This window comes from Microchirus variegatus (assembly GCF_963457635.1).
Source record: "Microchirus variegatus genome assembly, chromosome: 12".
NCBI lineage: Eukaryota > Metazoa > Chordata > Actinopteri > Pleuronectiformes > Soleidae > Microchirus > Microchirus variegatus.
In genome coordinates, this window is record NC_139813.1 from 28,661,958 (window position 1) to 28,685,957 (window position 24,000).

Genomic DNA, 24,000 nt, shown 5'->3' on the forward strand with positions numbered 1-24,000 from the left:
AACATGAAGACATGAGACATGAAGACATGAGACAACATGAAGACATGAAGACATGAAGACATGAAGACATGAGACATCATGAAGACATGAGACGACATGAGACGAAATGAAGACATGAGACAACATGAAGACATGAGACATGAGACATGACAAACCATATTTGTCCAATGTTTGAAAACAATCATGTGACGTCATGTTGTGAAACTAAACGAGTGAAGAAGGTGAGGGGGCGTGGCAAAAGGTGAGGGGGCGGGGCAAACGTTTGCATTGCAGTTTTTTTTTTCAAAAATAAAATTGATATTTCTCATATTTTTATTTTAAGACTGTTTTACAACATTCTGGTCAAATCTCGTCCTCTGACGACGATCTCTCGTTTTTATTGCAATATTTTGGTTTTGCGCATTTCTAAGGCTCGTGGAAACACTTTACTGTGGAGCTAGTTAGCTTAGCATCAGCTCGTTGTTTTTCTGTTTACTCCGTAAACGTAAACATGTTGCCACGACTGCTACTGCTAACAGTGAGTCCCCAGGAAAAGCTAGCATGTCCGACGTGTCTCCACTTCAGCTCCGACCTCCGTTAAGTAAGTGGAACGCTGCGTTAGCTCCAGAAAAATAGTTAGCTTAGCAGTAGCCTCATGACAGCAGTTGCTAGTTGTTTTCATTTGTGGGTTAGGGTTAGCTAGGGTTAGGGTTAGGGTTGGTTAGGGTTAGCCAGGGTTAGGTTTGGTTAGGGTTAGGGTTAGGGTTAGCCAGGTTCCCCAGCAGTGTCTTTGGTTTGTTTGTTGACGTTGATCTTCTTCTCCAACATTTGTTAATGACTCTCAATCACACCTCCTCCTCTTGCTCCTGCTCCTCCTCCTCCTCCTGCTCCTCCTCCTCCTCCTGCTCCTCCTCCTCCTGCTCCTGCTCCTCCTCCTCCTCCTCCTCACACATACTCCTGGAGGCTGTAACTGTCCTTGACATCTTTTTGCAGGAGTTTGGAGGGAGAGCAGTTCAGCCTCAGCTCGTTCTTCTGCAGCCGAACACTTTTGTTCTCGCTCTGTTCTGGTCCAACCTGCTCGGCCTTCTGTTCCCGCCTCCTCCTCTGCTCCTCTCGCCTCCTCCTCTGCGCCTCCCTCCCCCTCCTCTGCTCCTCCCTCCTCCTCCCGCGCTCCTCTCCGTCTGCCTCGGCGTCGTCCGGTCGTCTCGTTGGTCTTCCGGGACAGGACAGACAGAAAATGACTCCCGCAGCCAACAGGAAGCCGGCAGAGATGAAGGTGACGCAGAGAGCGCCCCCTGGCTGATATTTGCTGCTGTCCGGCAGCTCTGCGGTCAGGAAGGCGGCGACGACCTCGTTGGTGAACCAGGACGCCGGCACCAGGCAGAGGAAGCTCGCCAGCACGAAGCAGGCGCCGGCGGCGACGGCCGTGTGACCCTTCGCTCGCCGGCTGCCGCCCCAGCGAGTGCATTTGAGTCCGAGCGACGCCAGGCAGAGTCCGAACGCCGCCACCAGGCAGGTCAGCACCATGGCGGCCCGCGTGGTCAGCACGTACGGAGGCAGCGACAGCGGCGAGTTCTGCACCGTGCAGCTGAAGACGCCCGAGCTGTACCACGCGCAGTCCATCCACAGGCCTCGCATCTGCGACACGGGCGTCATCACGCCGGACCACGAGCCCACGCTCACCGTCCAGTTGGGCAGCAGCGTGGCGACTGTGGCGCCGAGGACGCCCAGGAGCGCCAGGGCGAAGGCCAGGATCTGGATGGCGGCGGGCAGCATGGGCTCAGCTGCGGCGCTCGCTCCAGACTTCGCTGACAGCGGAGATAATTTCCTCAGGCTCGGGCTCAGCGAGCTGCGACTGAGCGAGCGACGAGCGCGACGGACGCAGCTGAGGATCCTGATGACGGACCACGGACCACAAACCACGGAGCGCGGATCGCGGAGCGCGGACCACAAACCTCTGTCTACGCTCCGTTAAGTTACAAACTTCATCACCGTGTGACCCGGCGAGGACGAGAGTCGGGTCCCGAGTCCACGTCCACGTCTGGTGAGGACAGAGTCAGAGGAAACTCAAACCTCCGCCTCTCGTCTCCGTGGCAACAGAAGATGCTCTGGTGTGAAGGTTCGGCGCCGCAGAGCAGCGTTTTCTTATCTGATGAGAGGACGGCGAGCTGCGTCTGCGTCAGCGTTCGTCTCTCGTCGTCACACTTTTAAAAACAAATAAAATGATAATAAAATTGAAAAAAAAAAATTCAAAAGAACATTTAAAAAGACGAGAGCGAAGGTGGAAAAATGACGTCTGATAAAAATCTGCAGCTTTTACAACAATTGAGCGTCGCCGTCGTGCGACCGAAGGAACGACCGCTGCAGCGGCGAGATAAGAGTCCGCCCACCTCATTAGCATAATCCTGCAGAGACAAACACACGGAGCTTCAGCCGCCGCAACCACGACGACCACGACCATGACGAAGATGGCGAAGACGACGTCTGTGTTCAAACAAACAAACAAACATCGTTCACGTAAGTTTTCAACGATAATAACCGGTTAATTAAAAAAAAAAAAAAAAAACTGTCATTCTTAAACTAAAAGAATTAAAGTTTTAAAAACACAAATTCTCTTTTCTCATTTGCTCATAAAAATGTAACTTTTTCATCAAAACAATTAAAAAATGAAAGAGAAAACTGATTAAAAAATGTGTGAAATCATTCAAACTAAAATAATTCAGTTAAAAAAAAAAATCTTAATCTGCCGTAAAAAATATTTTAAAATAAAACACAAAACAATTTAGTTTGAAATAAATGTATGTATATATTTATTTATTTATTTCCTTTAGTTGAATTAGATTTAATTTGTTACTAAAAAATACCTCATTTTTTTGCTGTTTACTGTTTTCTAGTTGACGGGTTCTTAAACCAGGGTCCGGGGACCAGCGCTGGGCCGTGCAAACGTTGACATTTTCATTTTTTCAAATTCTCATTAAAGTGAAACATTTCATCCAAAAAAAGAAAAGAACCTGAAATGTTTGATTATTATTGGATGAAAACATCAATGAAAGACATTTAGATGAAATCTAATGAATGAATGAATCTTTGGGGCCGTGATGGAAGTCGTTTTGTCTTTAAAGTTTGATTAAATTTTTATTTTATTTTTTTTAAACAAAAGGATTAGTGACAATGTTTCTATTATCATCATCATCATCATCTTTATTATCATTATTGTTCGTGTTATTATTATTATTATAATAATCGATGATACAAAAGTCATGAAATCTGTTTTTTTTTTCATTTCCATGAATGTGTTTTTGGTTCAGGCTGAAAAATCATTAATTTGTTCATCTGTTATTATTTTGTGGGTGATAAAGTGAGTCGTTAGCTGCTGCTGATGATGATGATGATGATTATGATGATGATGATCATGATGTCATGTCTTTAACCTTCAGCTGCTCTGTGAGGCGTTCAGGGACGAGGGACGAGGCGTTCAGGGACGGCTGCGGCACTCTGATAAAACCAGACTGTTGAGGTTTGAGTTGATGCCTGATAAACTGAGGACAAACTAAAAATAAATATAAACATATAGAAAAAGAACAGAAAGATCTTTTGCACTTTAACAGTGAGCTGACTCTCTTATCGGAAAAAAAAGTATCTCAGAATGACTTGAAATTTACCATCATAATAGTCGGCATCGCCCTGAACAAGGATCAGTTGAAAATATTTGCAAATCTCTTAAGGAATAATATTCATGAATTTTTGAAATCCAGGAATTCATCTATTTGCCCTGATGCACTTTGACAGTGAGCTGACTTTCTTCTCGAAAACAAAAAGTATCTCGGAATTACTCGAAATTCACAATCATAATAGTCGGCATCGCCCTGAACAAGGATCTGTTGAAAATATTTGCAAATCTCTTAAGGAATAATTTTTATGAATTTTTGAAATCCAGTAATTTATCTATTTGCCCTGATGCACTTTGAAAGTAAGCTGACTTTCTTCTCGAAAACAAAAAGTATCTCGGAATTACTCGAAATTTACTATCATAATAGTTGGCTTCGCCCTGAACAAGGATCAGTTGAAAATATTTGCAAATCTCTTAAGGAATAATTTTTATGAATTTTTGAAATCCAGTAATTTATCTATTTGCCCTGATGCACTTTGAAAGTAAGCTGACTTTCTTCTCGAAAACAAAAAGTATCTCGGAATTACTCGAAATTTACCATCATAATAGTTGGCTTCGCCCTGAACAAGGATCAGTTGAAAATATTTGCAAATCTCTTATGGAATAATTTTTATGAATTTTTGAAATTCAAGAAATGATCCATTTGCCCTGATGCACTTTGACAGTGAGCTGACTTTCTTCTCAAAAACAAAAAGTATCTCAGAATTACTTGAAATTCACAATCATAATAGTCGGCATCACCCTGAACAAGGATCTGTTGAAAATATTCGCAAACCTCTTACGGAATAATATTCATGAATTTTTGAAATCCAGGAATTCATCCATTTGCCCTGATGCACTTTGACAGTGAGCTGACTTTCTTCTCGAAAACAAAAAGTATCTCGGAATTACTCGAAATTTACTATCATAATAGTCGGCTTCGCCCTGAACAAGGATCTGTTGAAAATATTTGCAAATCTCTTAAGGAATAATTTTTATGAATTTTTGAAATCCAGGAATTCATCCATTTGCCCTGATGCACTTTGACAGTGAGCTGACTTTCTTCTCGAAAACAAAAAGTATCTCGGAATTACTCGAAATTTACTATCATAATAGTCGGCTTCGCCCTGAACAAGGATCTGTTGAAAATATTTGCAAATCTCTTAAGGAATAATTTTTATGAATTTTTGAAATCCAGTAATTTATCTATTTGCCCTGATGCACTTTGAAAGTAAGCTGACTTTCTTCTCGAAAACAAAAAGTATCTCGGAATTACTCGAAATTTACTATCATAAAAGTTGGCTTCGCCCTGAACTAGGATCAGTTGAAAATATTTGCAAATCTCTTAAGGAATAATTTTTATGAATTTTTGAAATCCAGTAATTTATCTATTTGCCCTGTTGCACTTTGAAAGTAAGCTGACTTTCTTCTCGAAAACAAAAAGTATCTCGGAATTACTCGAAATTCACAATCATAATAGTCGGCATCGCCCTGAACAAGGATCTGTTGAAAATATTTGCAAATCTCTTATGGAATAATTTTTATGAATTTTTGAAATCCAGTAATTTATCTTTTTGCCCTGATGCACTTTGACAGTGAGCTGACTTTCTTCTCAAAAACAAAAAGTATCTCAGAATTACTTGAAATTCACAATCATAATAGTCGGCATCGCCCTGAACAAGGATCTGTTGAAAATATTCGCAAACCTCTTACGGAATAATATTCATGAATTTTTGAAATCCAGGAATTCATCCATTTGCCCTGATGCACTTTGACAGTGAGCTGACTTTCTTCTCGAAAACAAAAAGTATCTCGGAATTACTCGAAATTCACAATCATAATAGTCGGCATCGCCCTGAACAAGGATCTGTTGAACATATTTGCAAATCTCTTATGGAATAATTTTTATGAATTTTTGAAATCCAGTAATTTATTTATTTGCCCTGATGCACTTTGACAGTGAGCCGACTTTCTTCTCAAAAACAAAAAGTATCTCAGAATTACTTGAAATTCACAATCATAATAGTCGGCATCGCCTGAACAAGGATCTGTTGAAAATATTTGCAAATCTCTTAAGGAATAATTTTTATGAATTTTTGAAATCCAGTAATTTATCGATTTGCCCTGATGCACTTTGAAAGTAAGCTGACTTTCTTCTCGAAAACAAAAAGTATCTCGGAATTACTCGAAATTTACTATCATAATAGTTGGCTTCGCCCTGAACAAGGATCAGTTGAAAATATTTGCAAATCTCTTATGGAATAATTTTTATGAATTTTTGAAATTCAGTAATTTATCTATTTGCCCTGATGCACTTTGACAGTGAGCTGACTTTCTTCTCGAAAACAAAAAGTATCTCGGAATTACTCGAAATTTACTATCATAATAGTTGGCTTCGCCCTGAACAAGGATCTGTTGAAAATATTTGCAAATCTCTTATGGAATAATTTTTATGAATTTTTGAAATCCAGGAATTTATCTTTTTGTCATGATGCACTTTGACAGTGAGCTGACTTTCTTCTCGAAAACAAAAAGTATCTCGGAATTACTCGAAATTCACAATCATAATAGTCGGCATCGCCCTGAACAAGGATCTGTTGAAAATATTTGCAAATCTCTTAAGGAATAATTTTTATGAATTTTTGAAATCCAGTAATTTATCTATTTGCCCTGATGCACTTTGAAAGTAAGCTGACTTTCTTCTCGAAAACAAAAAGTATCTCGGAATTACTCGAAATTTACTATCATAATAGTTGGCTTCGCCCTGAACAAGGATCAGTTGAAAATATTTGCAAATCTCTTAAGGAATAATTTTTATGAATTTTTGAAATCCAGTAATTTATCTATTTGCCCTGATGCACTTTGAAAGTAAGCTGACTTTCTTCTCGAAAACAAAAAGTATCTCGGAATTACTCGAAATTTACTATCATAATAGTTAGCTTCGCCCTGAACAGAGATCTGTTGAAAATATTTGCAAATCTCTTAAGGAATAATTTTTATGAATTTTTGAAATCCAATAATTTATCTATTTGCCCTGATGCACTTTGAAAGTAAGCTGACTTTCTTCTCGAAAACAAAAAGTATCTCGGAATTACTCGAAATTTACTATCATAATAGTTGGCTTCGCCCTGAACAAGGATCAGTTGAAAATATTTGCAAATCTCTTATGGAATAATTTTTATGAATTTTTGAAATCCAGTAATTTATCTTTTTGCCCTGATGCACTTTGACAGTAAGCTGACTTTCTTCTCGAAAACAAAAAGTATCTCGGAATTACTCGAAATTCACAATCATAATAGTCGGCATTGCCCTGAACAAGGATCTGTTGAAAATATTTGCAAATCTCTTAAGGAATAATTTTTATGAATTTTTGAAATCCAGTAATTTATCTATTTGCCCTGATGCACTTTGAAAGTAAGCTGACTTTCTTCTCGAAAACAAAAAGTATCTCGGAATTACTCGAAATTTACTATCATAATAGTTGGCTTCGCTCTGAACAAGGATCTGTTGAAAATATTTGCAAATCTCTTAAGGAATAATTTTTATGAATTTTTGAAATCCAGTAATTTATCTATTTGCCCTGATGCACTTTGAAAGTGAGCTGACTTTCTTCTCGAAAACAAAAAGTATCTCGGAATTACTCGAAATTCACAATCATAATAGTCGGCATCGCCCTGAACAAGGATCTGTTGAAAATATTTGCAAATCTCTTAAGGAATAATTTTTATGAATTTTTGAAATCCAGTAATTTATCTATTTGCCCTGATGCACTTTGAAAGTAAGCTGACTTTCTTCTCGAAAACAAAAAGTATCTCGGAATTACTCGAAATTTACTATCATAATAGTTGGCTTCGCTCTGAACAAGGATCTGTTGAAAATATTTGCAAATCTCTTAAGGAATAATTTTTATGAATTTTTGAAATCCAGTAATTTATCTATTTGCCCTGATGCACTTTGACAGTGAGCTGACTTTCTTCTCGAAAACAAAAAGTATCTCGGAATTACTCGAAATTTACTATCATAATAGTTGGCTTCGCCCTGAACAAGGATCTGTTGAAAATATTTGCAAATCTCTTATGGAATAATTTTTATGAATTTTTGAAATCCAGGAATTTATCTTTTTGTCATGATGCACTTTGACAGTGAGCTGACTTTCTTCTCGAAAACAAAAAGTATCTCGGAATTACTCGAAATTTACTATCATAATAGTTGGCTTCGCCCTGAACAAGGATCACTTGAAAATATTTGCAAATCTCTTAAGGAATAATTTTCATGAATTTTTGAAATCCAGTAATTTATCTATTTGCCCTGATGCACTTTGAAAGTAAGCTGACTTTCTTCTCGAAAACAAAAAGTATCTCGGAATTACTCGAAATTCACAATCATAATAGTCGGCATCGCCCTGAACAAGGATCTGTTGAAAATATTTGCAAATCTCTTAAGGAATAATTTTTATGAATTTTTGAAATCCAGTAATTTATCTATTTGCCCTGATGCACTTTGAAAGTAAGCTGACTTTCTTCTCGAAAACAAAAAGTATCTCGGAATTACTCGAAATTTACTATCATAATAGTTGGCTTCGCCCTGAACAAGGATCTGTTGAAAATATTTGCAAATCTCTTATGGAATAATTTTTATGAATTTTTGAAATTCAAGAAATGATCCATTTGCCCTGATGCACTTTGACAGTGAGCTGACTTTCTTCTCAAAAACAAAAAGTATCTCGGAATTACTCGAAATTTACTATCATAATGGTTGGCTTCGCCCTGAACAAGGATCAGTTGAAAATATTTGCAAATCTCTTATGGAATAATTTTTATGAATTTTTGAAATACAGGAATTTATCTTTTTGTCATGATGCACTTTGACAGTGAGCTGACTTTCTTCTCGAAAACAAAAAGTATCTCGGAATTACTCGAAATTTACTATCATAATAGTTGGCTTCGCCCTGAACAAGGATCAGTTGAAAATATTTGCAAATCTCTTATGGAATAATTTTTATGAATTTTTGAAATTCAAGAAATGATCCATTTGCCCTGATGCACTTTGACAGTGAGTTGACTTTCTTCTCAAAAACAAAAAGTATCTCAGAATTACTTGAAATTCACAATCATAATAGTCGGCATCGCCCTGAACAAGGATCTGTTGAAAATATTTGCAAATCTCTTAAGGAATAATATTCATGAATTTTTGAAAACCAGGAATTTATCCATTTGCCCTGATGCACTTTGACAGTGAGCTGACTTTCTTCTCGAAAACAAAAAGTATCTCGGAATTACTCGAAATTTACTATCATAATGGTTGGCTTCGCCCTGAACAAGGATCTGTTGAAAATATTTGCAAATCTCTTAAGGAATAATTTTTATGAATTTTTGAAATCCAGGAATTTATCTATTTGCCCTGATGCACTTTGACAGTAAGCTGACTTTCTTCTCGAAAACAAAAAGTATCTCGGAATTACTCGAAATTTACTATCATAATAGTTAGCTTCGCCCTGAACAGAGATCTGTTGAAAATATTTGCAAATCTCTTAAGGAATAATTTTTATGAATTTTTGAAATCCAATGCACTTTGAAAGTAAGCTGACTTTCTTCTCGAAAACAAAAAGTATCTCGGAATTACTCGAAATTTACTATCATAATAGTTGGCTTCGCTCTGAACAAGGATCTGTTGAAAATATTTGCAAATCTCTTAAGGAATAATTTTTATGAATTTTTGAAATCCAGTAATTTATCTATTTGCCCTGATGCACTTTGAAAGTGAGCTGACTTTCTTCTCGAAAACAAAAAGTATCTCGGAATTACTCGAAATTCACAATCATAATAGTTAGCTTCGCCCTGAACAGAGATCTGTTGAAAATATTTGCAAATCTCTTAAGGAATAATTTTTATGAATTTTTGAAATCCAATGCACTTTGAAAGTAAGCTGACTTTCTTCTCGAAAACAAAAAGTATCTCGGAATTACTCGAAATTTACTATCATAATAGTTGGCTTCGCTCTGAACAAGGATCTGTTTAAAATATTTGCAAATCTCTTAAGGAATAATTTTTATGAATTTTTGAAATCCAATAATTTATCTTTTTGCCCTGATGCACTTTGACAGTAAGCTGACTTTCTTCTCGAAAACAAAAAGTATCTCGGAATTACTCGAAATTCACAATCATAATAGTCGGCATTGCCCTGAACAAGGATCTGTTGAAAATATTTGCAAATCTCTTAAGGAATAATTTTTGTGAATTTTTGAAATCCAGTAATTTATCTATTTGCCCTGATGCACTTTGAAAGTAAGCTGACTTTCTTCTCGAAAACAAAAAGTATCTCGGAATTACTCGAAATTTACTATCATAATAGTTGGCTTCGCTCTGAACAAGGATCTGCTGAAAATATTTGCAAATCTCTTAAGGAATAATTTTTATGAATTTTTGAAATCCAGTAATTTATCTATTTGCCCTGATGCACTTTGAAAGTAAGCTGACTTTCTTCTCGAAAACAAAAAGTATCTCGGAATTACTCGAAATTTACTATCATAATAGTTGGCTTCGCCCTGAACAAGGATCAGTTGAAAATATTTGCAAATCTCTTATGGAATAATTTTTATGAATTTTTGAAATTCAAGAAATGATCCATTTGCCCTGATGCACTTTGACAGTGAGTTGACTTTCTTCTCAAAAACAAAAAGTATCTCAGAATTACTTGAAATTCACAATCATAATAGTCGGCATCGCCCTGAACAAGGATCTGTTGAAAATATTTGCAAATCTCTTAAGGAATAATTTTTGTGAATTTTTGAAATCCAGTAATTTATCTATTTGCCCTGATGCACTTTGAAAGTAAGCTGACTTTCTTCTCGAAAACAAAAAGTATCTCGGAATTACTCGAAATTTACTATCATAATAGTTGGCTTCGCCCTGAACAAGGATCTGTTGAAAATATTTGCAAATCTCTTATGGAATAATTTTTATGAATTTTTGAAATCCAGGAATTTATCTTTTTGTCATGATGCACTTTGACAGTGAGCTGACTTTCTTCTCGAAAACAAAAAGTATCTCGGAATTACTCGAAATTTACTATCATAATAGTTGGCTTCGCCCTGAACAAGGATCACTTGAAAATATTTGCAAATCTCTTAAGGAATAATTTTTATGAATTTTTGAAATCCAGTAATTTATCTATTTGCCCTGATGCACTTTGAAAGTAAGCTGACTTTCTTCTCGAAAACAAAAAGTATCTCGGAATTAATCGAAATTTGCTATCATAATAGTTAGCTTCGCCCTGAACAGAGATCTGTTGAAAATATTTGCAAATCTCTTAAGGAATAATTTTTATGAATTTTTGAAATCCAATAATTTATCTATTTGCCCTGATGCACTTTGAAAGTAAGCTGACTTTCTTCTCGAAAACAAAAAGTATCTCGGAATTACTCGAAATTCACAATCATAATAGTCGGCATTGCCCTGAACAAGGATCTGTTGAAAATATTTGCAAATCTCTTAAGGAATAATTTTTGTGAATTTTTGAAATCCAGTAATTTATCTATTTGCCCTGATGCACTTTGAAAGTAAGCTGACTTTCTTCTCGAAAACAAAAAGTATCTCGGAATTACTCGAAATATACTATCATAATAGTCGGCATCACCCTGAACAAGGATCTGTTGAAAATATTTGCAAATCTCTTAAGGAATAATTTTTATGAATTTTTGAAATCCAGTAATTTATCTATTTGCCCTGATGCACTTTGAAAGTAAGCTGACTTTCTTCTCGAAAACAAAAAGTATCTCGGAATTACTCGAAATTTACTATCATAATAGTTGGCTTCGCCCTGAACAAGGATCAGTTGAAAATATTTGCAAATCTCTTATGGAATAATTTTTATGAATTTTTGAAATTCAAGAAATGATCCATTTGCCCTGATGCACTTTGACAGTGAGCTGACTTTCTTCTCGAAAACAAAAAGTATCTCGGAATTACTCGAAATTCACAATCATAATAGTCGGCATCACCCTGAACAAGGATCTGTTGAAAATATTTGCAAATCTCTTATGGAATAATTTTTATGAATTTTTGAAATCCAGTAATTTATCTATTTGCCCTGATGCACTTTGAAAGTAAGCTGACTTTCTTCTCGAAAACAAAAAGTATCTCGGAATTACTCGAAATATACTATCATAATAGTTGGCTTCGCTCTGAACAAGGATCTGTTGAAAATATTTGCAAATCTCTTAAGGAATAATTTTTATGAATTTTTGAAATCCAGTAATTTATCTATTTGCCCTGATGCACTTTGAAAGTGAGCTGACTTTCTTCTCGAAAACAAAAAGTATCTCAGAATTACTCGAAATTCACAATCATAATAGTCGGCATCACCCTGAACAAGGATCTGTTGAAAATATTTGCAAATCTCTTAAGGAATAATTTTTATGAATTTTTGAAATCCAGTAATTTATCTATTTGCCCTGATGCACTTTGAAAGTAAGCTGACTTTCTTCTCGAAAACAAAAAGTATCTCGGAATTACTCGAAATTTACTATCATAATAGTTGGCTTCGCCCTGAACAAGGATCAGTTGAAAATATTTGCAAATCTCTTATGGAATAATTTTTATGAATTTTTGAAATCCAGTAATTTATCTTTTTGCCCTGATGCACTTTGACAGTGAGCTGACTTTCTTTACGAAAACAAAAAGTATCTCGGAATTACTCGAAATTTACTATCATAATAGTTGGCTTCGCCCTGAACAAGGATCAGTTGAAAATATTTGCAAATCTCTTATGGAATAATTTTTATGAATTTTTGAAATCCAGTAATTTATCTTTTTGCCCTGATGCACTTTGACAGTGAGCTGACTTTCTTCTCGAAAACAAAAAGTATCTCGGAATTACTCGAAATTCACAATCATAATAGTCGGCATTGCCCTGAACAAGGATCTGTTGAAAATATTTGCAAATCTCTTAAGGAATAATTTTTATGAATTTTTGAAATCCAGTAATTTATCTATTTGCCCTGATGCACTTTGAAAGTAAGCTGACTTTCTTCTCGAAAACAAAAAGTATCTCGGAATTACTCGAAATTTACTATCATAATAGTTGGCTTCGCCCTGAACAAGGATCTGTTGAAAATATTTGCAAATCTCTTATGGAATAATTTTTATGAATTTTTGAAATCCAGGAATTTATCTTTTTGTCATGATGCACTTTGACAGTGAGCTGACTTTCTTCTCGAAAACAAAAAGTATCTCGGAATTACTCGAAATTTACTATCATAATAGTTGGCTTCGCCCTGAACAAGGATCACTTGAAAATATTTGCAAATCTCTTAAGGAATAATTTTTATGAATTTTTGAAATCCAGTAATTTATCCATTTGCCCTGATGCACTTTGAAAGTAAGCTGACTTTCTTCTCGAAAACAAAAAGTATCTCGGAATTACTCGAAATTCACAATCATAATAGTCGGCATCGCCCTGAACAAGGATCTGTTGAAAATATTTGCAAATCTCTTAAGGAATAATTTTTATGAATTTTTGAAATCCAGTAATTTATCTATTTGCCCTGATGCACTTTGAAAGTAAGCTGACTTTCTTCTCGAAAACAAAAAGTATCTCGGAATTAATCGAAATTTACTATCATAATAGTTAGCTTCGCCCTGAACAGAGATCTGTTGAAAATATTTGCAAATCTCTTAAGGAATAATTTTTATGAATTTTTGAAATCCAATAATTTATCTATTTGCCCTGATGCACTTTGAAAGTAAGCTGACCTTCTTCTCGAAAACAAAAAGTATCTCGGAATTACTCGAAATTTACTATCATAATAGTTGGCTTCGCCCTGAACAAGGATCAGTTGAAAATATTTGCAAATCTCTTATGGAATAATTTTTATGAATTTTTGAAATCCAGTAATTTATCTTTTTGCCCTGATGCACTTTGACAGTAAGCTGACTTTCTTCTCGAAAACAAAAAGTATCTCGGAATTACTCGAAATTCACAATCATAATAGTCGGCATTGCCCTGAACAAGGATCTGTTGAAAATATTTGCAAATCTCTTAAGGAATAATTTTTGTGAATTTTTGAAATCCAGTAATTTATCTATTTGCCCTGATGCACTTTGAAAGTGAGCTGACTTTCTTCTCGAAAACAAAAAGTATCTCGGAATTACTCGAAATTCACAATCATAATAGTCGGCATCACCCTGAACAAGGATCTGTTGAAAATATTTGCAAATCTCTTAAGGAATAATTTTTATGAATTTTTGAAATCCAGTAATTTATCTTTTTGCCCTGATGCACTTTGAAAGTGAGCTGACTTTCTTCTCGAAAACAAAAAGTATCTCGGAATTACTCGAAATTCACAATCATAATAGTCGGCATCGCCCTGAACAAGGATCTGTTGAAAATATTTGCAAATCTCTTAAGGAATAATTTTTATGAATTTTTGAAATCCAGTAATTTATCTATTTGCCCTGATGCACTTTGAAAGTAAGCTGACTTTCTTCTCGAAAACAAAAAGTATCTCGGAATTACTCGAAATTTACTATCATAATAGTTGGCTTCGCTCTGAACAAGGATCAGTTGAAAATATTTGCAAATCTCTTATGGAATAATTTTTATGAATTTTTGAAATCAAGAAATGATCCATTTGTCATGATGCACTTTGACAGTGAGCTGACTTTCTTCTCGAAAACAAAAAGTATCTCGGAATTACTCGAAATTTACTATCATAATAGTTGGCTTCGCCCTGAACAAGGATCAGTTGAAAATATTTGCAAATCTCTTATGGAATAATTTTTATGAATTTTTGAAATCCAGTAATTTATCTTTTTGCCCTGATGCACTTTGACAGTGAGCTGACTTTCTTCTCGAAAACAAAAAGTATCTCGGAATTACTCGAAATTCACAATCATAATAGTCGGCATTGCCCTGAACAAGGATCTGTTGAAAATATTTGCAAATCTCTTAAGGAATAATTTTTATGAATTTTTGAAATCCAGGAATTTATCTTTTTGTCATGATGCACTTTGACAGTGAGCTGACTTTCTTCTCGAAAACAAAAAGTATCTCGGAATTACTCGAAATTTACTATCATAATAGTTGGCTTCGCCCTGAACAAGGATCTGTTGAAAATATTTGCAAGTCTCTTAAGGAATAATTTTTATGAATTTTTGAAATCCAGTAATTTATCTATTTGCCCTGATGCACTTTGAAAGTAAGCTGACTTTCTTCTCGAAAACAAAAAGTATCTCGGAATTACTCGAAATTCACAATCATAATAGTTGGCTTCGCCCTGAACAAGGATCAGTTGAAAATATTTGCAAATCTCTTATGGAATAATTTTTATGAATTTTTGAAATCCAGGAATTTATCTTTTTGTCATGATGCACTTTGACAGTGAGCTGACTTTCTTCTCGAAAACAAAAACTATCTCGGAATTACTCGAAATTTACTATCATAATAGTTGGCTTCGCCCTGAACAAGGATCTGTTGAAAATATTTGCAAATCTCTTAAGGAATAATTTTTATGAATTTTTGAAATCCAGGAATTTATCTATTTGCCCTGATGCACTTTGAAAGTAAGCTGACTTTCTTCTCGAAAACAAAAAGTATCTCGGAATTACTCGAAATTTACTATCATAATAGTTGGCTTCGCCCTGAACAAGGATCAGTTGAAAATATTTGCAAATCTCTTAAGGAATAATTTTTATGAATTTTTGAAATCCAGTAATTTATTTATTTGCCCTGATGCACTTTGAAAGTAAGCTGACTTTCTTCTCAAAAACAAAAAGTATCTCGGAATTACTCGAAATTCACAATCATAATAGTCGGCTTCGCCCTGAACAAGGATCAGTTGAAAATATTTGCAAATCTCTTAAGGAATAATTTTTATGAATTTTTGAAATCCAGTAATTTATTTATTTGCCCTGATGCACTTTGAAAGTAAGCTGACTTTCTTCTCGAAAACAAAAAGTATCTCGGAATTACTCGAAATTCACAATCATAATAGTCGGCATCGCCCTGAACAAGGATCTGTTGAAAATATTTGCAAATCTCTTAAGGAATAATTTTTATGAATTTTTGAAATCCAGGAATTTATCTTTTTGTCATGATGCACTTTGACAGTGAGCTGACTTTCTTCTCGAAAACAAAAAGTATCTCGGAATTACTCGAAATTTACTATCATAATAGTTGGCTTCGCCCTGAACAAGGATCAGTTGAAAATATTTGCAAATCTCTTAAGGAATAATTTTTATGAATTTTTGAAATCCAGTAATTTATTTATTTGCCCTGATGCACTTTGAAAGTTAGCTGACTTTCTTCTCGAAAACAAAAAGTATCTCGGAATTACTCGAAATTCACAATCATAATAGTCGGCATCGCCCTGAACAAGGATCTGTTGAAAATATTTGCAAATCTCTTAAGGAATAATTTTTATGAATTTTTGAAATCCAGGAATTTATCTTTTTGTCATGATGCACTTTGACAGTGAGCTGACTTTCTTCTCGAAAAACAAAAAGTATCTCGGAATTACTCGAAATTTACTATCATAATAGTTGGCTTCGCCCTGAACAAGGATCAGTTGAAAATATTTGCAAATCTCTTACGGAATAATTTTTATGAATTTTTGAAATTCATGAAATGATCCATTTGCCCTGATGCACTTTGACAGTGAGCTGACTTTCTCCTCGAAAACAAAAAGTATCTCGGAATTACTCGAAATTCACAATCATAATAGTTGGCTTCGCCCTGAACAAGGATCTGTTGAAAATATTTGCAAATCTCTTAAGGAATAATTTTTATGAATTTTTGAAATCCAGTAATTTATCTATTTGCCCTGATGCACTTTGACAGTGAGCTGACTTTCTTCTCGAAAACAAAAAGTATCTCGGAATGACTTTAAATTTACCATCATAATAGTTGGCTTCGCCCTGAACAAGGATCAGTTGAAAATATTTGCAAATCTCTTATGGAATAATTTTTATGAATTTTTGAAATCCAGTAATTTATCTATTTGCCCTGATGCACTTTGACAGTGAGCTGACTTTCTTCTCGAAAACAAAAAGTATCTCGGAATTACTCGAAATTCACAATCATAATAGTCGGCATCGCCCTGAACAAGGATCTGTTGAAAACATTTGCAAATCTCTTAAGGAATAATTTTTATGAATTTTTGAAATCCAGTAATTTATCTATTTGCCCTGATGCACTTTGAAAGTAAGCTGACTTTCTTCTCGAAAACAAAAAGTATCTCGGAATTACTCGAAATTTACTATCATAATAGTTGACTTCGCCCTGAACAAGGATCAGTTGAAAATATTTGCAAATCTCTTAAGGAATAATTTTTATGAATTTTTGAAATTCAAGAAATGATCCATTTGCCCTGATGCACTTTGACAGTGAACTGACTTTCTTCTCGAAAACAAAAAGTATCTCGGAATGACTTGAAATTTACCATCATAATAGTCGCATCGCCCTGAACAAGGATTTGTTGAAAATATTTGAAAATCTCTTAAGGAATAATTTTAATGACTGAGCTTCTGAATGACTGCACATTTTCTACAATAATTCCTACCTCTTTTCTATAATAATAGTCGATTAAGTTTTTATAAGTTATTTGTAAAAATTTGAATGTTTTCTGTAGTTTCTTTAAAAAATCATTGGACGTCTGTTTAGACCTGAATCAGCTGGTTATTCTTGTTAAAATTAATAACTTCTATAACTTTACAGTATGTGGATGAATTATTTCATTTTATTCTATTCCATTTTTTAATCAGAATTTGATGTTGAATTAAATATTCATGTTATTATTATTGTTCTTTTTTATAAAGTCACAGATTCCGTTTCCGTGTTTTCACTGCGACTCTTCAGCCTCTGATCCAGTTTGACCTTTGACCTCTGTGATCATAGAGTCTGGAGCTCAATCAAAGCCCATCTGGAACACACACACACACACACACACACACACACACCCCCGGAGGCTCCATTAGCCATCAATCAGCAGTGAGACAGGAATATAAATTAACTGCTTTATCTCAGCTGCACACACACACACACACACACACACACACACACACGCACACACACACACACGCACACACACAGTAGACAAAAATAAAGAACAAATAATAAAAATAATTTTCTTCTGACTGACAGTGTTCCTTTCAATGTGTGTGTGTGTGTGTGAGTGTGTATGTGTGTGTGAGTGTGTATGTGTGTGTGTGTGTGTGTGTGTGTGGTGACCCTGATTGAACTCATTCATAGTTCTGTGCTGTGTCCCCATAACATGGGTGAAATCATGCAGTCCTCACAAAGCCCAAAATACCAGTACAAACAGACACACACGTCCTTACTGAAGATTTACCAACACCTTCACCTAAACCTGATTCTAACCCTAAAACCAGGTCTTAACCTTTAAACAGAACACCAGGACCAGAACATGAGGATCAGACCATGAGGACCAGAACATGAGGATCAGACTGTGAAGACCAGAACATGAAGACCAGAACATGAGGACCAAAACATGAAGACCAGAACATGAAGACCAGAACATGAGGACCAGAACATGAAGACCAGAACATGAGGACCAGAACATGAAGACCAGAACATGAAGACCAGAACATGAGGACCAGAAAATGAAGACCAGAACATGAGGACCAGAACAAGAGGACCAGAACGTGAAGACCAGACTGTGAAGATCAGAACATGAGGACCAGACCATGAGGACCAGAACATGAAGACCAGAACATGAAGACCAGAACATGAAGACCAGACCATGAGGACCAGAATATGAGGACCAGAACATGAAGACCAGAACATGAAGACCAGAACGTGATGACCAGAACATGAAGACCAGAACATGAGCAGAACATGAAGACCAGAACATGAGCAGAACATGAAGACCAGAACATGAGCAGAACATGAAGACCAGACCGTGAAGACCAGAACTTGAGGACCAGAACATGAAGACCAGACCGTGAAGACCAGAACTTGAGGACCAGAACATGAAGACCAGACCATGAGGACCAGAACATGAGCAGAACATGAAGACCAGACCGTGAAGACCAGAACTTGAGGACCAGAACATGAAGACCAGAACATGAAGACCAGAACATGAGGACCAGAACATGAGCAGAACATGAAGACCAGACCGTGAAGACCAGAACTTGAGGACCAGAACTTGAGGACCAGAACATGAAGACCAGAACATGAGGACCAGAACATGAAGACCAGAACATGAAGACCAGAACATGAAGACCAGAACATGAGGACCAGAACATGAAGACCAGAACATGAAGACCAGAACATGAAGACCAGAACATGAGGACCAGAACATGAGCAGAACATGAATACCAGACCGCGAAGACCAGAACATGAGGACCAGAACATGAAGACCAGAACATGAGGACCAGAACATGAAGACCAAAACGTGAAAATCATTTATTGGATAACTTTGATAAAAAAAGACGTAAAACAAATAAATTAGCAAAAACACTGCGATAAAAAGTATAAATAGACTGAGGACGTGTGGACGGACGTCACTCTGAGGACGGACGTCACACAGACATTACACTGTGGACACTGAAGTGTCTCTCACTGCTCGCGTCTTCGGTGTCTCCTCGCTGCAGACTGGAGCTCCGCCTCTTCTCCGCCACCTTGTGGCCGTTGCTGTGGTTGGCCGCTCCTGGCTCCGCCTCTTCCTGGGTGAAGTTCAGCCTCTGCAGCTGAGTCTCCAGGTCAGAGGTCAGCGAGCAGAGTCTGCTTCTCTTCGCCGCCGCGTCACACGTGGCGTGACTGGACAGCAGCGGCTCTGATCGCGTCTCTCCCAGCATGCACCTGTCCTCCAGTGGACGAGTCGCCCTGTGGGCGTGGACACGACTCCTCTGCTGACTCCTCCTCTCAGCCGTGGTCAGACCACAGGACGTTCGCTCTCTGAGGACGGAACGCAGCGAACACAGGACGGACGCCTTCGTCTCCAGACCACTGCAACAGGAGGAGGTCAGGTGGTCAGAAGGTCAGGAGGTCATGAGGTCAGAAGGTCAGGTGGTCAGGAGGTCATGAAGTCATGAGGAGGTCAGGAGGAGCTGATGATGATGATAATGATGTAATAGTGTGTGTTGTACCTGCTGCGGAGCTGAAACACTGTCTCTGGACGCCCCTCGACCTTTGACCTGCTGTGAACCAGCTCCCACACACACACACTCTCTGAACCTGTGGTCGTTCTGACCTGAAGCTCCGACGCTGGGATTAACCAGCAGAACCTGAGAGGATCCAGATCAGCTGAGCGGACACCGGTCTGAAAACAATCAACAGAGGTCACTGTGATGATGTCACTGTGATGATGTCACTGTGATGATGTCACTGTGATGATGTCACTGTGATGATGTCACTGTGATGATGTCACTGTGATGTCACTGTGATGTCAATGTGATAACACTGTGATGATGTCACTGTGATGATGTCACTGTGATGACGTCACTGTGATGATGTCACTGTGATGTCACTGTGATGATGTTACTGTGATGATGTCACTGTGATGTCAATGTGATAACACTGTGATGATGTCACTGTGAACAGCAGAGACCAGTTCTGGGCCCAAAACAGAACCATGTGAACCCTTGGTGCAGCAGAGTGAGCACTGACTTGTGTTCTGCATCTCCACCACCAGGTGTCACTAAACCTTGGTCACTCACCATCCTTTTCTTCAGTTTGCCGTTCTCTCGATAAACCAGGGTGACGGCTCGCTTGAACACTGAGGACAGAGAACGATGATCGTGGATCAGTGAAGTGCACTGCAGTGATGTGACAGACAGGGGGCGCTGTGTTCTGTCGCCTCTGCTCACCAAACAACGCCACTTCTGGCTCTTTCCTCATGCGACCAAGAGAGGGCAGAGGGTTCAACCACGCCGCCGAAGAACGCACCAGGAACTCGTCCATGGAGATGTCGCTCACCTGAGGGACGCATCGCCACGGAGACTTTACGTAAAAAAAGAACAAAAAAAAACTACAGAAGAGCAATGAAAGACTGTGATGTTTTTATCACCTGTTTGTCGCGGCCGCTCTGCTCCGCGGCTAGCTGCTCAAACACGCCGCCAAAGTCTTCGTAGATCTTCTGCATCTCATTGATGTGAGTCACCACCTTCTCCATCGCTCGCAGAGCCTCTGATTGGACGACAGTCCCAACAACGTCTTTTACTTCCTGTGTGTTAGCTGTCAGTTACCTGTCAAGTGAGTGTGTTAGCTGTCAGTTACCTGTCAGGTGAGTGTGTTAGCTGTCAGTTACCTGTCAGGTGAGTGTGTTAGCTGTCAGTTACCTGTCAGGTGAGTGTGTTAGCTGTCAGTTACCTGTCAGGTGAATGTGTTAGCTGTCAGTTACCTGTCAGGTGAGTGTGTTAGCTGTCAGGTGAGTGTGTTAGCTGTCAGTTACCTGTCAGGTGAATGTGTTAGCTGTCAGTTACCTGTCAAGTGAGTGTGTTAGCTGTCAGGTGAATGTGTTAGCTGTCAGTTACCTGTCAGGTGAATGTGTTAGCTGTCAGTTACCTGTCAGGTGAGTGTGTTAGCTGTCAGGTGAATGTGTTAGCTGTCAGTTACCTGTCAGGTGAATGTGTTAGCTGTCAGTTACCTGTCAGGTGAATGTGTTAGCTGTCAGTTACCTGTCAGGTGAGTGTGTTAGCTGTCAGTTACCTGTCAGGTGAGTGTGTTAGCTGTCAGTTACCTGTCAGGTGAGTGTGTTAGCTGTCAGTTACCTGTCAGGTGAATGTGTTAGCTGTCAGTTACCTGTCAGGTGAGTGTGTTAGCTGTCAGTTACCTGTCAGGTGAGTGTGTTAGCTGTCAGTTACCTGTCAGGTGAATGTGTTAGCTGTCAGTTACCTGTCAGGTGAGTGTGTTAGCTGTCAGGTGAGTGTGTTAGCTGTCAGTTACCTGTCAGGTGAATGTGTTAGCTGTCAGTTACCTGTCAAGTGAGTGTGTTAGCTGTCAGGTGAATGTGTTAGCTGTCAGTTACCTGTCAGGTGAATGTGTTAGCTGTCAGTTACCTGTCAGGTGAGTGTGTTAGCTGTCAGGTGAATGTGTTAGCTGTCAGTTACCTGTCAGGTGAATGTGTTAGCTGTCAGTTACCTGTCAGGTGAATGTGTTAGCTGTCAGTTACCTGTCAGGTGAGTGTGTTAGCTGTCAGTTACCTGTCAGGTGAGTGTGTTAGCTGTCAGTTACCTGTCAGGTGAGTGTGTTAGCTGTCAGTTACCTGTCAGGTGAATGTGTTAGCTGTCAGTTACCTGTCAGGTGAGTGTGTTAGCTGTCAGTTACCTGTCAGGTGAGTGTGTTAGCTGTCAGTTACCTGTCAGGTGAATGTGTTAGCTGTCAGTTACCTGTCAGGTGAGTGTGTTAGCTGTCAGTTACCTGTCAGGTGAGTGTGTTAGCTGTCAGTTACCTGTCAAGTGAATGTGTTAGCTGTCAGTTACCTGTCAGGTGAATGTGTTAGCTGTCAGTTACCTGTCAGGTGAGTGTGTTAGCTGTCAGTTACCTATCAGGTGAGTGTGTTAGCTGTCAGGTGAGTGTGTTAGCTGTCAGTTACCTGTCAGGTGAGTGTGTTAGCTGTCAGGTGAGTGTGTTAGCTGTCAGTTACCTGTCAGGTGAGTGTGTTACCTGTCAGGTGAGTGTGTTACCTGTCAGTTGAGTGTGTTACCTGTCAGGTGAGTGTGTTCTGGACTCTCCCGTTGGGTCAGTACCGTCAGTTGTCTCAGTAACAGCGGATACTTCAGAACTCTTTGAACAGGTTTGATCAGAAACGACTCCAGACACGTCGAGTGCTGATTGGTCGGATTCCTCGTCTCCAGGAAGTGTTTGAAGTCCTCGTCAGTTTTTGCTGAAACACGTTAACAGGAAAACGTTAAATGTTGACATGCGTCTCTGCAGGTAAACAGAGGCGGGGCTTCCTCTGGTGTGGGCGGCGGCTTCTCACCTCGTTCCAGAACCTTCTGGACTTTGATGTGATTGGCACAGAAGCCGCTGTAGAGTTTGAAGTGGTCGGCGTAATAAAGGAACGATCCGCCCAACGAGAAGAGGACGTTCTGAAAGAAACAGTGAAATTAAAAAAACGTCCTAAAAAAAACCCGATAAACAAACAAAGCGTGAATACCTTCAGGTGTTCGGGTTTTTCCAGACGACTAAAGTTCGGACACAACGAGATTTTTTCCTCCAACGTCTGAAGAAAAACTCTCTGAAAGTCCAACATCTGAGGCAGGCTGCCAAACAGCGCCTCCATCTGACCGAGAGAGAGAACAACAGACACGCAATGACCTCTGACCTCTGAGTAAGGGTTTGTTTGTTTGTTTGTTTGTAAACACACCTCTTCTTTACTGAGGAACGTCTCATTCTGCAGAGGGGTCAAGTAAAGGTCAAACAAACACACCAGGTCCTGAGAGACAGACAGACAGACAGACAGACAAACAGACAGACAGACAGACAGACAGACAGACAGACAGACAGACAGACAAACAGACAGACAGACAGACAGACAGACAGACAGAGAGAGACAGACAGACAGACAGACAGACAGACAAACAGACAGACAGACAGACAGACAGAGAGAGACAGTATTAGTAGTATTACAGCAGTACAGTTGCAGTACAGTTGTAGTACAGTTGTAGTACAGTTGTAGTACAGTTGCAGTACAGTTGTAGTACAGTTGTAGTACAGTTGTAGTACAGTTGCAGTACAGTTGTAGTACAGTTGCAGTACAGTTGCAGTACAGACCTTGACGTATGACTTCTCAGTGTCGACCAGTTCCTCGATGACTTTGCGCAGACGCTGACACGCCCTCGTGTGGGCGGGGCTTGTCGGCTGAAGGACGGCCCCTCTGCTCATGTGGGCGGGGCTTGCCGGCTGAAGGACCGCCTCCCTGTCGTACGGGTTCTCGGGAACATCGGCGTCTGCAGCTCGGCCTTCTGGGAAACTTTGGAGCAGAGAGTAGACCCGGTCCATGTTCTGTAAGGGGGCGGAGTCAGCAGGGTAAAGGTCAGTTTTCGTTGTTGTGAGGTCATAAGCTCCTCCCCCTCCTCCTCCTCCACAGTGAGTGAGAAGGACACAGAGGTCAGAGGTCACCAGGAAGAAGGGGAGGAAAAGCCTCACTTTCAAATGAACCAGGCCCCGCCCCCTGACATCACATGACCTGTTCTGTCCACTCGCCGCTTGCACACAAAGTGATGTCATCGAACGCCGGAGGAGGCGGAGCAACGTCGCTGGGAGACGAGGAATCTGTCAACACACAACAGGGAATGAGTGTCACAACTGAACGTGCACACACACACACACACAGACAGACACAGACACACACAGACACACACACAGTTTCATTTCCTGTCTGTTCTTTCAAAATAAAACGAGGTCATGTG

The 24,000-nt window shown here is 38.7% G+C and overlaps 2 protein-coding genes across 2 annotated transcripts in view; both read right to left on the bottom strand.

Moving 5' to 3' along the window:
* Positions 1-924: 924 nt before the first annotated feature.
* On the bottom strand, positions 925-1,755 carry LOC310935057 (claudin-20-like; the record flags this gene model as incomplete). The annotated part of the gene is made up of 1 exon (XM_083898887.1): positions 925-1,755. One exon carries the CDS (start codon positions 1,753-1,755, stop codon positions 925-927), a length of 831 nt encoding a protein of 276 aa, XP_083755013.1.
* A 4-nt stretch (positions 1,756-1,759) lies between these two features.
* Positions 1,760-24,000, bottom strand: part of LOC310934891 (rho guanine nucleotide exchange factor TIAM2-like) — a gene marked incomplete at both ends in the record, with an annotated part of 33,543 nt that continues 11,302 nt past the window's right edge. Inside the window, 15 exon segments of the mRNA XM_083898691.1 lie at positions 1,760-1,873; positions 1,980-2,183; positions 2,399-2,463; positions 18,545-18,790; positions 19,209-19,594; positions 19,735-19,907; positions 20,305-20,363; positions 20,455-20,563; positions 20,655-20,773; positions 22,293-22,472; positions 22,569-22,677; positions 22,746-22,871; positions 22,956-23,024; positions 23,363-23,593; positions 23,738-23,863. Of these exon segments, the coding sequence (XP_083754817.1) occupies positions 1,760-1,873; positions 1,980-2,183; positions 2,399-2,463; positions 18,545-18,790; positions 19,209-19,594; positions 19,735-19,907; positions 20,305-20,363; positions 20,455-20,563; positions 20,655-20,773; positions 22,293-22,472; positions 22,569-22,677; positions 22,746-22,871; positions 22,956-23,024; positions 23,363-23,593; positions 23,738-23,863 (2,316 nt within the window).